This window comes from Abramis brama (genome assembly GCF_963993115.1).
Source record: "Abramis brama genome assembly, chromosome: 23".
NCBI classification, from domain to species: Eukaryota; Metazoa; Chordata; class Actinopteri; order Cypriniformes; family Leuciscidae; genus Abramis; species Abramis brama.
The window spans coordinates 4,287,048-4,305,398 of record NC_139985.1 but is presented as its reverse complement, the minus strand read 5'-3'; the positions used below and the strand labels follow the sequence as shown (position 1 = coordinate 4,305,398).

At 34.3% G+C, this 18,351-nt stretch overlaps 1 protein-coding gene across 2 annotated transcripts in view; it reads left to right on the top strand.

Moving 5' to 3' along the window:
• Positions 1-312: 312 nt before the first annotated feature.
• epha8 (eph receptor A8) overlaps positions 313-18,351 on the top strand; it is a 76,725-nt gene continuing 58,686 nt past the window's right edge. The window contains exon 1 of one of the 2 annotated variants that reach the window (XM_084101855.1): positions 313-561. In XM_084101855.1, the coding sequence (XP_083957981.1) occupies positions 474-561 (88 nt within the window). In that variant the 5' untranslated portion in view covers positions 313-473. The remainder of the gene's footprint in view (positions 562-18,351) is intronic. The other variant, XM_084101856.1, reaches the window with a different exon arrangement.

The window sequence follows — 18,351 nt, the reverse complement described above, 5'->3', positions numbered from 1 at the left end:
CACAAATTCCAGGAAATTTTAGGGTCATTATGTTTAATTTGTTTAATTACCTTAAACATAAACAATTTTCCTTATTTTCTGTAAACAAAAATCTTTTTCTATATTAAAATCTGATATCAATCAAATTTACAAAAAAAATTGAAATCAATAAATATATGCATTGGATTGTAGCCGCAGATGATAAATGGGAGGTGTGCTGGATGTAAAGATAGGGATGTGCATATTCCAAACCCTGCATTCTGATTGGCTGCTGTGTGTGACAGGCAGCGCTGGACACGCCCCCGCGCTGCGCCTGGTGATGTTGCATGTGCCCGAGTGCAGGCAGTTCTGAAAGCAGTTCCTGATAGAAGCCACTGCTCCGATTCTACACTGGCAGAGAACGAGAGAGGGAGTGAGCGAGGGAGAGGGGAGAGCGAGCGAGAGAGAGGGAGAGAGAGAGATTTCTCCCCGTGCGCCGGGTCCACATTTGCACGATGGCATCAGATCCAGGGCTGCTGCCCCTCTTAGTGTGGACTATATCAATGCAGGTCCTGGGCTCCAGAGGAACATCTAATAATGAAGGTAAGTGTGTGTGTGTGTGTGTGTGTGTCATACTGATGGGGACTTATGTTGTCTTGCTTTCAGATGTCAGGGTGATGCAAATAGGAAGACCGGGGCTAGTTGTCACAGCGTCTGTATCAGTAACTATAGGAATTAGACTTTAAAGTTAATCTAATGGGTTTTATCAATTCCTATGGACTTTTCTCTGTTTTTCCTACTTTATTGTACATTTCCACTGCTTTATTATAAAGTGTCCTTGACTTGGTAGAAAGGCACTAGATAAAATAAACATTATTATAATATTTTTTTTGAGTGAAGAGTGATGAACATTAAGAGAAAAATCTGACATAATTCAAACTTTTGGTTCAAAAATGTTCTCAGGAGTCAGTGTTTTTCATAAATACCTGGTCTCTATAAGTTGTTTAAATGTGGTAATTTTATACAGTGCAATTTATGATTGCCAGAAAGGTAGTTTGATATTTTTGAATGTTACCTTTTCTAGTTTTGCATAATTTGATTCTGCCTGGAAAGCATATAATAGGCTGTCACCAAAAGTCAATGTGTGTATTTTTTATTTATTTTTCCTGGCCAATAATGGTGTTGGCAAAAAATATTGACTTTCAAAAATAAACCTTATCTGGAGTTGAAAGCCCTGGAGTTAAAAGTGTGACAACTAGCCCCGGTCTCCCCTTGATGATACTTGGCCGTTAAATGCATCAGTAAAAATGACAGGAAAACTTTTATTGAGAGTGACGTGTGTGTGTTTGTGTGTGTGTGATTAAAAACGATGCTTTTAGAAAGTGCACGTATATCATGAAGTAAGTGTGTGTTTGTGTGTGTGTGGGCTGATCGGTTACTGTGAAAGAGGGAACACACACTGCCTGTTCGGATCTGTCATTGTGATTGGAATGATCCCGCCACTTTTCCGGAGTTCTGCCGGGCTCATCGGTGCGATAACACACAGCGAGAGCATTTCTGAATCTGTTTAGTGTTTCTGATATAAATCTGCCATTATATCACAGAATACATGACTATATCATGCTGGAAATCCTATATTTCAGAGCATCAGATTGGCAAAAGAGCACTGTTGGGGTGATGAGGGTCTTTTCTCATCATATCTAACATCAGATCATCACTGAGTCGTTCTCTTACACACACACACACACACACACACTGTGTGCTCTGTCAGGATATGTGGTTATTCCCTCGCATAACTCGCTCTTCAAAATTTAAAATCATGCATTTGTTATAGATCAGAGGTTATCAGCCTTTTCTAACTCATGGGCCCTCACCAGACTTTTGCTTCCCTGTTATTAACTTTCAGTAATACTAATAAAAACAATAATACATACATTTTAGTACGTTTGGATAGACACCGAAACATCCACTATCAGTGTATTGACAGCATCTTTATTTAATTTCTTTATATAACTACATTTACGAATTTAATTAATCTCATTTTTTTATAAAATATAATATATTATAAATTAAAATATCTGACAAATATATGGTAAAATTATCCTATGAATTTTATTCTATTCTATTTTTATATTCTATTGATTTTTCTTTACATTTAATTTAATATAAAATATAATGTTATAAATTACAATGTATTACAAATATATTATAAATCATCCTATGAATTCTGTTCTATTCTAGTCTATTGATTTTCTGTACAAACATACATTTACATATATTTTATAATAAATTAGATACATTTAATATGTAGTAAATTAAAATATATGACAAATATATTATAAAGTCATATGAATTCCATAAATTCTATTCTATTCTATTGATTGTCTTTACATATTTACTTATTAAATTAATCTAATTTATTCTAAAATATGTTATAGAATTAAAATGTATAACAAATATATTATAAATTGATTTTATGAATTTGACTCTATAGATTTTCTTTACAATCATACATTTCCATATTAAATTAATCTAATTTCTTATAAAATATATTGTCATGAAAAAAATATTACAGATATATTATAAATCCATCCTATTAATTCTATTCTGTTCTATACTATTCTATTCTGTTGATTTTCTATAAACCTCAAAGGTTCTAATTCATAAACACTTGCACATCTCTAAGTTAGTTAGATTAATATATAAAGTGTCTTAATTGCTGTCAGATATTGTGCATTATGAGCATTAAGGAGATCTTGTTGATCATTTTTAAAGAAATGTCTACATACGAAAACCCGTGCTGTAGAATATTGATCTCTGTTTTGATGCTGTGTGGACGTGAAGCGGTTGTGACCTCATGACCTCACTCAGCCTGTGTGTGTGTGTGTGTGTGTGTACGTCATCTCAGGCTCAGGGTTTGCGTGTGTCCGAGGCTGAAGCTCGGCACGCATGTTCCGCTCAGACACACTAAGTGAACACACGGTTTGCGTGATATTTCTGCCTCTCTAGTCACTGTCACAAACGGTTCAATACAGCATGAAGCCCGCTGAGGTGAGAGAGAGAGAGAGAGAGAGAGAGAGAGAGAGAGAGAGAGAGAGAGAGAGAGAGAGAGAGAGAGAGAGAGAGAGAGAGAGAGAGAGAGAGAGAGAGAGAAAGAAAAACACTCTAGATGACAGTTGTGCTGTCAAACAAGGAGACCGGGGCTAGTTGTCACGCATAAGTTGTGACAATAGCTCAATCTCCGATGATTTCAGTCAGAAGTCCAATGCATAAATGCTTGTTTTTGCTTTCCAATGCAGCATCATATTCTTGCCAAATGTGTCTTGCCAAAAGTTCCAAATATTTAATAGCTTTTTTTTTTTTATATAGTCAAGATTTGTTTTGTTACAGAAACTGACTTTCAGTAATAAACCTTCCCTGGAAAATATTCACTGGAGTAAAAAGTGTGACAACTAGCCCCGGTCTGCAGTATATAAACAAATACACCTTTGGCTTTCAATTTCGCCTTTAATTTAACGGCAGACGCTTTCAAAAACATCTCAGTAGAAATTTGTTCTGAACGAGTTGCAGTGACAAAAGAAAACAAGGCACCTATTTTTGAGCTTTCAATCGACGAGACGCATGTTTGAAATTCAAAATAACTCTGTTCTTTAACGCTACGCTGTTCAGTGCTTTACTGCTGATGCTTTTGGTATTTTGTTGAATTGTTCCATTAACCTGCACAAAAGTCTTTTGAAAATCCTTGTTGAAAAGAATTTCTACCTGCCCTATAAAGTACTTTAGTGTGAGCGTGATTAAGCTCGGGTTTGTATTGCATTGCATAAAACACCCAAGAGATTTTCCTCTAGTGATGTTTGTGTTGTGCATATTCTCGTGTAAAAGATGAATCGTGTTGCCAGAGATGCTAAAACTCAATGTTTTTTTTGGTCATGATTAAAAAGGCATTCGAAAATGTTGACATCAAGTGCACTTACAAAGTGTTTATGAAGTCAGAGAGAGCACTATAGTAATTGTAAGAAACACTGTACATTATCATCAACCATGCAGTCAGACATACTGTATTAAGATATAATGGATAATTTTGTGAACGCATTGTGAAGTGTGACCACATGAGTTTTTTTGGTCTTTGGTTTTCTTTATTAATGTAATGTTATTTTGTTTTCATTTATTTTATTTTATTGTATTTTTTTTATTTATTTTTTTATTCAGATTGAGAGATATCCAGTTAATTTCAAACCCAAATTGCTTATGGCTAGAAGACAAGTGTAAGGACAAAAAATGATTAAGAGACAAAAAAGTTTTGATAACACTTTACAATAACGTTTCATTTGTTAACATTAGTGAACTACATTCATTAAGATGAGCTTAAGAATGAACAATGCTTCTACAGCATTTCATGTTCATTTCTACATTTACTACATTACTGAGAATAATGTATTAAAAATAATTTATAAAAATAATTTTTTAATTTATTTTTATTATTTATTTTATTTTATTGGCCCTTAATCCAGAACATTATTGGAATATTTATCAGTGGATGTGTAGAATTTATATGAGAAACTATAAATGAATTTTAGTCAGACTCAAAAGTTTTAGTTTCTCAAAGACCTGAATGGTGAAATGAATGAGATCTTCTTTGAAGAGTGATTTTTCCCTGTACGTGATTGGCACCTTTCTGATGAGAAAAGATTAGCATGACTGTTGTTGTTTTTTAATGAGATATTAATGTTCTGCTCTGATGATTTTACAGCACACTCAAGGTTTGAACACGAATCTTTTGGGCTTTCTGTGAGGGAACCTCAAGCTCCGTATCTGAACCTCTTTAGTAGAAGAAGCCTCTGCTAAAGGCGTTCCTCATAGACAAGCTCTTACTCTTATACAATCACATCATTTATCCATGATGTAGTCATCTTAATGCTCTATAAAGTGAGCATTCGACAACAGAAGTTCATATTTTCCGATCCACTGTAAAAAAATTCTAACCCTCCCAAATCAAAAATTTCAAGTGACCGATAACATCTAAATTTTTCAATTGGCCCAAGTGAAATTCTTGTTGCAATAGTCTGTTAACATTGGCTCAATGAGAAATAATACGTCAGACTAATTGAAAAATTTAGATGTTATCGGTCACTTGAAATTTTTGACTTGGGGATGTATTTTTTTTTTACAGTGTATATTTATAAACATAATTAAGTCAATATCATAGTTCAGTGAGGTTCTGAGTTGAATTAAGTCATGTTTATTTATTGTTTATACATTTTACATTTAGTTTTTTATGAATTAATAACAGTGGATGTATAAAATGTGTTTTTAAGTTTGCAAGAAATGCAAAAATTTGTTGATTTTGTGCTTTTACAAACAGCAAAAACCGCAATGTTATTTTAATACAATCGAGTAACTGTTAATAGTAGTTTTTTTATTAATATTTTGAAGCATTTTTAATTTTTATATTTTCTGTTTTCATTTTAAAGATAGTTTTTTTTTTCATTTCAATTTGTTTTAATAGTTTATTTTATTATATATGTCTATATAGTTTTATTAACTTTTATTTCAGTTTTAGTTATTTTAGTAACATCAAGGTAAACTAAATTAAAATGAGAAAGTTGCCTTCGCAAGTAGCTGAAATAAAATAACTTATGTTTTATCTCATCTCAAGTATCAAAAATGCTTTTTATTATTATTAATTTCGTTTCAGTTTTAATACAACAACCCTGCTGTATAGTACTTGATTTTAGCGTGATAGATTAAAGTGAAACGAACAAACCTGCTGGTTTTTCAACATTCACAAGAACATTCTTCTTGATTATTTTTTCTGCGTACGTGTGCAGTTCGCGATCAAGATTCTAGACGCTTGCGCTTCTGCATGTAGGTTACATCAAAGCTTCAATGGCTTTAAAAGCGGGATGAAAAGTGACTGCTGAAGTGTGACAGTGGGGGAAAAAAATCCCAAAGCAAAGCCTTATCTTCCCAGGGAGAAAACAATGATTCCCGAACAGGACTGTCAAATCCCTTTCCTCTGTTTATATCCGCGCGGGAGGCCGAGGAAAGAGATGGCAGTCCTGCTCTGTAATTGGGGTCTCAGCATCACAGGGTTCATGCACAATTTCAGGAGGGTTACGCACAATGTCCCCGACTTGTCCTGCTGTTTTGAGGCCTTGCGCCGCCTTCCTCCTGCAGGACACATTTGCTCTGATCTGTTTCTCACTGTTTTACTCGGCGTCTCGTGTTGATAAAATGACAGGAATGCAGTGTGTGAGATGCATTACGATTTCTTACATGTCCGTCGTGGCTGTGGAGGAAAAGCAGAGCTGAAACCTGCATGAGGAAACCTCTCTGTGTGGGGAATCTGATATTGATTGCAGTCCGTTTGTGACTTTGATAAGTGTGGATTCGGCGATGGGGAGAGACGCTAGGCTGTAGTGCTTTAGCATCTGGGATGATAACACATAAGGTTGTGGGTTCAGATCCCAGAGGAGAAGAAGAGGGACACTGAGATCCCATAGCTTTACACTGCATTCAATCGTCTTACTCAGTAGGATGGTCTTGGGTTTTGTGCTATCTGCTAAAATATATGCACATTCAAAAGTTTAAGAGTCAGTCCTTTTTTATTTATTTTTTATTCTGCAAGGACACAATAAATTGATCAAAAGTGACAGTAAAGACATTTATAATGTTTCAGAAGATTTCTATTTTATTCATTTTAACTTTCTATTAATCAAATAATCCTGATTTTCCACAAAAATATTAAGCAGCACAACTGTTTTCAACATCAATAATAATCAGAAATGTTTTTTTGAGCAGCAAATCATCATATTAGAATGATTTCTGAAGGATCATGTGACACTGAAGACTGGAGTAATGATGCTGAAAATTCAACTTTGCATCAAAGGAATAAATTACATATTCAAATATATTCAAATAGAAAACAGATATTTTAAACTGTAATAATATTTTAAAATTTAAATAATACATTTTTAATTAAAATATTTTAAAAATCATACTGACCCCTGAACTTTTTAACAGTAGTGTACAGTAAATATCCTTGAAGCAAAAAGAAACGTGCTGCGTAACACGAGAATGAACCTCATTGGTTCACACACGTCAAGTGAACATGCTTGTGCTTCCGTTTACCACAGCTGATGTGTGTGTTGATGAATGTTTATATGTGAATTAAAGCCTAAATTCAGTCTGTTCATCATATACAGTGATGTAACCACAATGTTGGCCGTGCGGCATCAGACGATATATATATACCTGTACATGATCTTTATCAGACCACACAGCTGACTGTCTGTGTTTGCAGTAGTGAACGTGTGTTACGAGGATATCCAAATCAATACAGGCAGTTTGTGCTCGTGTTTAGTAGCGGCTGGGGCTTCAGACCGACGCCTGTCGAGGCGACTCACTTGGGTTTGGAACGGAGACGCGATTCACAGAAATAGTATACGTTATATGGTCTTGTTAAATGCATTCTTCACTTCTGTTCCTGACTCCTGAAATGATGTTTCAGTCCATTCAATTTGCTCTAGTGCCAGCCTGAACGAGAACAACAGAACTGATGCATGACGCTTAAAAAAGAGCCACTTGATGCTGTTTTTCAGGAGATAGAGAGAGAGAGGGAGAGAGTAAGGACGAAAGGAGATAGATGGCATTCGGGCATGGTGGAAATGGAGTGGCCCACAGCAGACATAAACGAATGCCTGTGTTGAAGTCTATGGCCGCGCTTGAGGGGTTTGTGCTCAGCCGAAGCTCCTGTGTGTGCTTGTGCCACTCATTCCTCACCAGCGCAGACGCTAACGAACACCACCGATCAGGTGAAGGAACTAATCTGGTTTAAGATAATTGGATTAGATTTAGTCCAATAAATATTTTTAAACCGATAGTCACCATTAATCGTGCCAGACCAGGATTAAAGGGATTGTTAGAAGATATTTTATAGGATGTTTGTAACCAGACAGGTGACTTTAGCCATTGACTACCATCAAATGTTTTAATTTTTTTTTTTTGCTACTATGGAAGTCAATGGCTCCTGTCAACTATTTGGTAACCAACGTTCTTTAAAATATCTTCTTTTGTGTTTAACAGAGGAAAGAAACTCACACAGGTTTGGAACAACTTGAGGGTGAGTAATTGATGACAGATTTTTCATTTTAGGTGAACTATCTTTAAGATTTATCTAAACAGACACCTTTTAAAAGTATTTTTGCCAGACTTTTGTTTTTTGCCAGAATTATTCAGAATTTCAATTAATTCATGCTTTTTATGACTTTTCTTAATTATTCAAAAATTAAGAATGTATTTTTATACATACAATGACATACAATAAAAACAGTAGTGTATAGATTATATTTATATTAAGGATATTTATGTATTTATGGATATTTATTTTTAATTAATGTATTATATTATTATATTAATTGTAAGAAATTCATTCTTACATAAATAGTCTAAAAAAAATAGTTTTGAAAAAAAAAACAGAAGCAGTTAGGTTAGTTTTATATATTATTATTATAATATTTACACATGTAAACTTTATATATATATATATATATATATGATACTTTTATAAGTTAACTATTATAACTCAAAAGGAAAACATCATCAAACTATTCTGATATTAAGCCAATAATGGCGTACAGAGAATATTAAGTTACTTTTTACTTGTTTGCTACACATTATAGTCCTTAATTCAAAAAGTGTTTCATAATTATATAAAATCAGTATAAATACAACTAGTTTACCTCTAAGAACGTGTCTTCTTTTTTCATAATTTTCGATGTCCTTTTTTTTGTCACTGGCCTGTTTATAAAAATGATCAGATTCATAAACTAATATTTGAGTTTATATACAGATTTATTGCGACATCAAGTCATATTAAGTCTTTTGTGTGTGTGGGGGGGGGGGGGCTCTTCAAGTGCTTTTTTGTGTCTGAGATTGAATTTGGGAATATTTTGAGTCTAGAAGATTCTTCTGTTATTCTTCAAAACAATGTGATGCAGCGCTCTTGAAACTGTCTGATCCTCAGTGATGGATTTCTCCCTCTCTTTTCATGGTGGAAATGTATTTTAAACCTCATAATCTGCACATAAATCAAAGGTTTAACCTAATTCGCCGATGGGGTGAAGGTGGTGGAAGTCTACAGTGAGATCTCCACAACCAACACGCTCGCCGCAATATTGATGCTTCGCGCTCGCACATTCATCACATTAAAATGTGACGAATAAATTCATCATTTAAAGCCAGCGCGGATGCTATAGAAGGTAGAAAAATTAATAAAGATTATTTGAAAGAGAGAAGAGCAGCAAACGGAGCTCATTCTGAGGAAAAAGATTTATTTAATATCTCTTTCACCCCGTTGCATCACCGTACAACAAGTTTTTTTAGTCTGCGGCCCAGATTATTGGAGAAAAGATCTAGCTTGTGAACTAAAGGTTTAAAAGAGGTGTGAGCGAGGCTTGATATTTCTCATACGTTAAATAATTACCAGAAAAAACTTGTTTACAACTCTTTCCCGAGGCCTTTAAACCTGTGGAAAATCAAGTTATAGTTTGGTGATGAAAGAAATAATCTCTTTTTCCAAGCGTTGACATCATTTTTGTGTGTGTGTGTGTGTGTCATTTATTTTTAGACTTTTTATTGAGAAACGTAACCATGCCAGTGTCATATCAGCGGCGACGTGGCTTTGAAATGAATTGGCCATTTTCAGTCGAGCGTGTCTTGTCATTTCACGGGGTACGGCTGAAATTGCTGCCGTTCTATCAGCGAGAGATCGTTTAGTATCTATATTGTACTGGACTTATTTCCATTAAATGCTATCAGAGTGTATAGATTCACCTCAGTGCTTCCATTGAATGGCAGCCCGACACTAAAGCCTTTTATATGGATTAAAATATGTCTATCTATGACTGTCAAAAAAGACTTATCGTTGTTCATCTGAGAAAGACTTATCCTGACTGTTATATGAGAAATCGTGCATTGCTTTAAGGGATTTACTGATTCAGTCAAATGATTTTGTCTGACATGCTGAATGTGAACACAAATCGGGCTTATGTTTGTCAAGCCAAGGAAACTGAAGGAATTGAATAAAGTGAATTTGTAAGCAATGTAGATTTATTTCAGTCTCCTTCAGAGACGGCGAACTTGGGTGAAGGCCTCCCGAAGAGCATAAAGATGATCTTTCTGGGACTTTGAAGAGTATGTTTTAGAAACAGACGGACAATATCATAGAGTTTGATGGGCCGGAATCAGTTCGGGAAGAGCGTAAAGGCCCGTTCACACACAGGACCATAATATTGTATTTCTAAAAATCGTTCCAAATATAAAAAAAAAAGCAAGAGTCCACATCACAACTGTAACGATAACGGCACAGAGAAACGATATCGTTGAAATCACTTTCAGAACAATTTTTTTGATAAATGAATGATGAAAACAGCATTTAAAGCGTCAGGCGACAAAACAGCAGCGCGCTTATAATTAACAGAGCGTTATTGTGCGTTAATATAGTTATAGTTATTGTTATAGTTATCATTCTTGCTGTGAACAGGCCTTAAGACACACAAATGCTCGAATTACTTGAGGAGTGACCTGCTAATATTATGTTCATTTTGGTTTAAAATACGCATTAACCAAAATTATGTGTAATGCAAGTGTCATTTTTATCATCTCATTGATCAATTTTATTTTTTATTCTGATCTGACATACTTTATAAGTATACTTAATGTCTACATTAAAGTGTTTCTCAATTAACACAGCTTTTAATTTAACATTTAATTAAATAATGCTACTTTCTAAATAAAGGAGTGTGTTCAATAGTGTATTAGTTTTTTCTGAGGTATCATTGTAATGAAATGGTACACTCTTAAAAATAAGGGTTCTTAAAAGGTTTTTTGTTGGGTTATATGGTTCCATGAAGAACCTTTAACATCCAAGGAACCTTTCCATTGCACAAAAGGTTCTTTAGATTATAAAAGGGTTCTTCACCATCAATCTCATGTGACCTCACATTGTTGGAGTAAATTTGTGTTTCCCATAGCCATACATTGATTTATTTGTTGCGGCCTGCCACAGTGTGACCGCCACAAATAGATTTGTGCTTCCTATATATATATATATAGACTTCTGAAATTTTTGTATCATGATAAATTATCACTAGTTGTGTGGTTCAGAATAATGTAGAGGAGTTTTATTTATATAGCGCCTTTCCGTAGCTCAAGGTCGCTTTACATTGTAGATTACAATACATTTACACACCTACAATCACATAAGGACACATATAGTCACATTATCCAAAATACATGTTAAATAGATATGTTTTTAGCTGAGTCTTGAACCACAGATGAGATATTAGGACGTGTAAAGGGTAGTGAACTCCATAATTTAGGAGCATTAACACTAAATGACCTTCCACCTACAGTAGACAACCGGAAACGAGGGATGCAAACCAAGTTCAGCTGATCTAAGGGAACGGGCAGGGCTTGACTTGATTTTATCCATTGTGAATTGATTGGATCATGAAAAGTACTAGAATTGAACAGATTTTGGAATTTTTCTCGAATTGTACATTGAGACTGTCAAAGGTCAGATCCGTTTAAATCCTTTTGAATACTATGAACATTAAATCCTTGGTCATTACTGCTACTGACTAACTAAAGGAATACTGTATGTTCCACATAGTGGTCTTGCTGTGCTTTTCCTCATCCAAAAATAGCTTTGCAGGTCTTTTCGTTCCTCCAGCAAACAAGTGAGCGAACTCTCCCCGAGGGCCGTCCGGCTTTGACGTGTCCACTGTGTCCACAGGGACAGACGAAGGCTTGTGTTCATGTATCTTCAGGTCTTCGCTCACCTCAGACTGAGATGAACACGAAGCGCTGGCGTAAACCGATCCGTCAGACAGACAGTCGACTGAAATAATTGAAGTGTGAGCCGTGGAGGAGAACAGACAGACGTGTGCCGTACAGCGGGGGAATTCATCTCCATTTCTGAACGCCATCAACAATTCATTACAGTTCACTGAAGTCGTCCTAAAAGCGGCCGGATATTGGACGCGGAAATAGTCGCGATCTAATGACCGTTTCCTACAAGCGTGATGTGTTTTCAGTGGAGGGCCTCTCTGGAGCCTTGAGGAGAGATCATGAAATGAGTCCTCAAAGATTTCTCCGCTTCATGATAATGATAAACAGAATGTTGTTTTAAACGTCGTGTCGCTCGAAGACTCCCCGCAGAAGCTCTCTGTCGAGCGCGAGGGTGTTTAGTCAGGACGCCTTTGTTGTTTTCCTTGTGAAGTGTTGAAAGGATGTGTCATTTCAAACAGAGAGAGATGGCCGGTTTTCCGCCTGAGAAACAAAAGCACTGGCACATAGTCGCTGTGTGAAATCCGAAGTCAACTTAATTATAATGGAGAAAACAATATTTGTCAGATCAGCTCCCCGGTTAGGAGTCGTAACGTGAAATTTGCCTTAATCAGTTGCAGTATACTGAGAGGATAGAGAACCAGGCAGCTGAAAACAGCCTAAAGTTTAACCAGTCAGGTTCTTTTCTTCAGTTTCAGAATGTTTAGGCTACTTCAAATACTTGATAATGCTGTTAGATAACGGACAAACTCTGTTTATATATTTTATATTTATCATATATAAATATATATGAACAGAAAGACAAACAGATATAAAAATATCTAAAATAGATGAAAAAAAATATAATCTAAATAATATAAAAAAAATAATTATATATAATCTAACAGCATTACCAAGTATTGAAAAAAAAAATTAAATAAATGAAAACTAGATTTAATTAAATAAAAAATATATAATTAAAAAAAAAAAATAAATAAATAAATTAAATAATAAAAAAAAATTAAATAAAAAATTAAATAACAAATATATTTTCTCAATTAAAAAAACTATATCTATATTATTTATTTATTTATTTATTTATTTTTTGTTCCTACAGCAAGGTTTTATTAATTGAGAAAATATATTTTTTATTTAATTTTTTATTTAATTTTTTTTTTTTTTTTTTTAATAGGCTACTTGGTAATGCTGTTAGATTCCGGATTTTTAAAGCTCTGTTTATGTTATTATCTGTGTTCTATTTTGAGAAACATTAAAAAATATGCATGCTGTTTAATTTTTTTATTTATTATTTTTTTTATTCAAAGTGTTTCTCAATTAATTAAACATTGCTAATTTAATTTACATAATATAACATTTTCTAAACAAAAAAAGTGTATTCAATACTTGCTCTGTCACCAAAATTTGTTTTGAGAATATTGAAATTTCAGTGGTATTAGTAGCCTAGTATAGATGTCTGAAATTTCCGTATCATGACAAACAACAGCTAGTTTGGTTGTGGGTTGTGTTTGTCACTACCAGGGCCGTTCTTTGGGCAGTGGAACTGGTGTGACCGCAGTGTGTGAACATGGCCAATTAGAAAGGAAGAAATAATGATATTTTCCAGGAAGTTAAAAAACGTCTTTGTTTTTGAGGAGTTTGCTGTTATGTCTGTGTGTGTTTTCCTTTCATAGAGTAGAAGAGCAAAGGAGGAAGAGATAGATCAGTGATTTGAATTACTTTGAATTACTGTTGAATTACAGCCATATGGATGTCCTGCCTATCAAAATTCATCTTAAAACCTTCATCATCCTTTGAAAAACTGCATCTGTTGATGTCGCTCCATCTGGAACAGATAGCTGGTTTGAAATAAAATTGAAAAGAATTTTGCTATGTTGAGCTCTTAGCATTGTAGTTGCAAAAAAGAGAAAGATACGTACTAAATACTTTTGAATAAAATCATAATTCTGATCACTTGTTAAAGTAAAGTAACAGCACACAAGATGAGTTGCATGCTGAAGTTTAACACTTATTGTTAAACTTTGTTCAAATCCCTAGCAATAGTAGTTATTAGCGCTTTTAATAAAACACCATTATTGTTACAACCTTGTTTTGAGCATTTGAAAATATGCTTTGGATAATTAAAATTCAAAGCAAAACAAACAAACATGGATATATATATTTAATTCTCTGGTTGAATCCTCCCCCGTTTGCATTATTCACGCATCTATTCATTAAAAATACATTCCATGCTAATGATAAACATTATGTTCCTATTCCCATCAGGATGGCATCCTCATTAGTGAAAGCTTTACATTTTTAGCCCAGAATGAGTTGTTCTTAATCGCTCTGGTGGGGAATTTTCTGAGATCAGTGCTTCATATATGCCATTTTATGTCATTTTATTTTAAAAAATGTTTTAATAATTATTCAGGATTTTGATATGATGCTATATTGAGAAAATCGTTTTAGTATACTGTAGATAAATATTATAAATATTCCCATCTTATTAGGAAAAGCTTTACATTTCTAGCCCAAAATTCATTGTGCTTAATCGACTGTTGATGGTACACTTTCTGCACTCGCTGAGACCAGTGCTTTTATTTATTTTATTATTATTTGTTTTAAAAAAAAAATGGAATTTTTTTTTTTACATTTTTTTTTATTTTTTATTCTTTTTTCAATGACGCATTCTTCAAAGTGTTTTCAATAATTAAGCATTACTAATTTAATTTAAATAGTATTTAACTTTCTAAATGATATACACACTTCTTCATACATACTATACACGCGCTTATATTTATATAAATAAATATTCCTGTCTCATTAGAAAAAGCTTTACACTTCTAGCCGAAAATGCATTGTGCTTAATCGCTCTGAGACTGTTGGTGGGACGTTTTCTGTCCTCGCTGAGACCAGTGCTTCACCTGTGCTAGTTTTAGACACTGTAATTTCTCCATCAGAGACCCAGAGTGTTCAGGCCAGAGAAGCCCTCCATCAATTCTGTTTCTGAGAGACGCTCAGAACCCAAAGTGGAGAACAGTTTTCAGGGTGTAAAAGGAAAAGATGGAAAAGTTAACCACTGCCCGCGGGACGTCTCAGTTTGTGAATGAGCACAACTGTAAACTTATTTCAGAGCAGGTCGGTGACTTTTCTGTTTTTGATGGATAGACACTTTAAAATTACATTTTCTGAAGGGGCAAAAGATTAAAAATGATTTCAGAAAGTGTACACCTGATTCCCTGGAGAGATGCTTTTGTTGAGGAAAGGCATTCGTCATGGCTGACAGGCATTTCCATGTGTAATTGTGACATGGGCTTCTGAAATGGGCTGATGTAAGAGGCCCTGAACGGCTGGACGGGGAGATTAGCATTGGCAGATTAGTGTTTAGTATTACTTTCATGGGCAATATCTTTTGGCATAACTATCAGATGACATTTTATGATTTTATATCATCTGAGAAGTTTGGGGTTGGTGAGATCTTTGTGTGTTTATAAAAGAAGTCTCTTATGCTCATCAAGGCTACATTTGTTAGATAAAAATGCACTAAAAATAATATTGTAAAATAATATTATATTATAATTTAAAGTAACTGTTTTCTATTTGAACATTAAAATGTGATTTATTCCTGTAATGCTAAAGCTTAAATGTGGAAATGTTTTTTTTTCTTCCAGCAATTATATAAAACTTTTTTTTGACACTATAAACAGTAATGTATGTTTATTTGTTTCTTTATATTTATTTATCGGCAGCAATTATTTTTCTAAATTTATATTTCTTTTATAACGTGTATATACTGTGTGTGTGTATATATATGTATATATATGTTTATATATATACATATATATACATATGCAACATATATATATATATATATAGATAGATAGATAGATAGATAGATAGATAGATAGATAGACTCATTCATTCATTCATTCATTCATACTTACTTATATATAAAGCTTGTAAATGTAAAAGATTCTTGACAATATCAGCATAAACTTATCATTCTGGCATAAAATCAACAAAGTAACTGGCAGTTATCTTTATTTATTTTTTAATTTATTTTTTATTTTCTGGCAATTATCTTTGAAGACCAGTAATAATGGTGTTCTCCTTTGATAACATAATGATTGGTAATATACAGTATACACATCACAGTCAGAACAGATTTATTTTTTGAAGATTATTGGTTCCTCACACCTTTCTAGTTTAACTGATACATAAATCAGACAAACCAACTAGAGCACTGTTTAGAGATGGTTTAGAAAGGTGTTGTATTTGTCATATATTTTGTGTGTGTGTGAGAATGACAAGTATTTATGCTGGTATTGTCCTAGGGTATTTTTAAACTTTTGAAGGAGACTATATTTATATTATACAATATGTATGTATGTATGTATAGCAAACAAATTTGCTAAAATAAATAAGATTTCTCAACTTTGATTTTTTTGTTAGGTTTCTCAGCTATAAAGCTGCATTTGCACAATGCAGTGACAAAAAATGTGAGGTTTTGTCATGCTGCACTGCTACACACACACACACACACACACACACACACACACACACACACACACACACACACACACTGAAGCTTGGCACCCTTAGTTTTAAGTCTGTTAAAATGGCCTCGGAATGTATTTAACTCGCGCAGTGTCACTGCCAGTGCTCTTCTAGTGTATGAAACATGCTGACACACAGATGCTAGCGCTTCTGTCCTGTAGTGTGTTCTTGGCGTCTCAGTTCTGAAAGCAGCTGTTCTACTGTCACACTACAGATAAATGTTAAGTTAGTAGCAGCGCTGCCGCTACTTTTAGTTAGTTACTCCCCAACACCAGTTTGTAGGAAGGAGCCAAAGAGCGAGAGGGAAAGAAACCGCGAAAGAGAGAGAGAGAGAAAGAGAGAGAGAGATAGGGGCCATCTGTTCCTACTTTCTGACCCAGTGCTCTCATCAGGAACAGCCTTTCTAAATTAGAAGTCCAATCACTGAGTGCACTAATACTGCTGATTACAACACGTGCTCCCTGCGAGCGAGGGATGGGGAAAGACAGATCAGAGAGAGCTGGAAAAGTTCTCTAAGTAGAAAATTAACCAAAGTGATGACATTTAAAAGAAATGAAAAAAAAAAAAAAAAAAAATGGCACAGACAACCTGGTAATGAACAGAATGAGAGAGGTTCCCTGGAGTACTGTACTGCTTTTACATGTAAAATACAAGAAGAGGAAGAAGAGCTCATCTGATGTACAGCGTGGTTCTTTAGTTAGTGCGGTCAATTCACGTTAATGCATTTAATTCCTTTTTAAGGACAGAAAATGAAATAAATTCCCTTTGTTTGATTAAGTTTAGCAGCATAAATGTACTGTATAGCAGCAATCCTTACTCTGCGTACTTGCACAAAAACAACAGATTCTTTCTGGTTATACTTTACAGTAAGGTTTCATGTGTTGAAGTTGGAATGAAACTGAATTTGTGATTGTCTTTTGTTATATATCCGAGTGAAACGGCTTCTCGAACAAGAAAGAAATGTAGGGCGGGACTTGATTTTGTCCATGGGGAATTGATTGGATGGTTGTTTGCTATTGGTGGATCTCATGTGAGTGACAGGTTGTCCCGCCCTCACTCCAGTGAACACGTCATCAGAGAAGAGAAGAGACGTCACTGCATTTTATATTTATATGTAAATATATAGCAATTTTGGAGTCTCTAACTCAATCAGTCTAGTGCCACCAATTGTCCAAATTTGCAGTCATTTTTATGCTAATAACATTTGAATTGTAAGGGCTAGAAACAAAAATTCTGAATGTGTCTAGTGTCAAGTTATATTGAAGTTATATTGAAGTTTCCAAAACTGGTAATAGCTTTTGTTGCATTTTGGCTATTGTACTGAAACTGTTCTTAATTGATGCCTTGGATCATGCCGAGAACATAGATACCACAATTTTGCTATAGACAAATTCTATTTATTTTCTCCTTTTTTTTTCTTCTTCTTTGAAATACTGTGTTTACCAAATAATGTAGTTTTGGGAGTAGATTGATAGTATAAAGATCATTAAAAGGTTTTTTTTATATGAGAGTAGTTTTATTAGGTGTTATTATTACCCAACTAGCCAGCATTTGAGAATTACAAAAATATATATTTTTTTTTTCTTTGGTCACTCTTCGGCATCTCCATTGGCCAAGTAATGAATAAAAACTTTTCCAATGCCATTTGACAGTAGAAGTATGTTTTTGCTGAACGCGAGGACTCACATTTTCAACATCTAAAGTCTTTGTGCTTTCAATTGTGTTCTAAAGTGTTCCGAGTTAACTTTTTCACTCAAATAAAGATCAATCTGTTATGTGCGTTTCAGATGGCAAGATACACTATAATGACAGACATTGCAGTAGTCAAACAAATCATTGGTCTGTGTAAATGTCTCTGACGGCTGTCTGGATAGATTTGATGACAGTGCTGTTCTACCTCAGGCAGGTCTGCTGTATGTGAGACAATAACTGTATTTATCTGCACTTTAATCTCTGAAACTTTGCTCGCCTTTTATGTTCACAAACAGCTACATTACATGAAAGGTA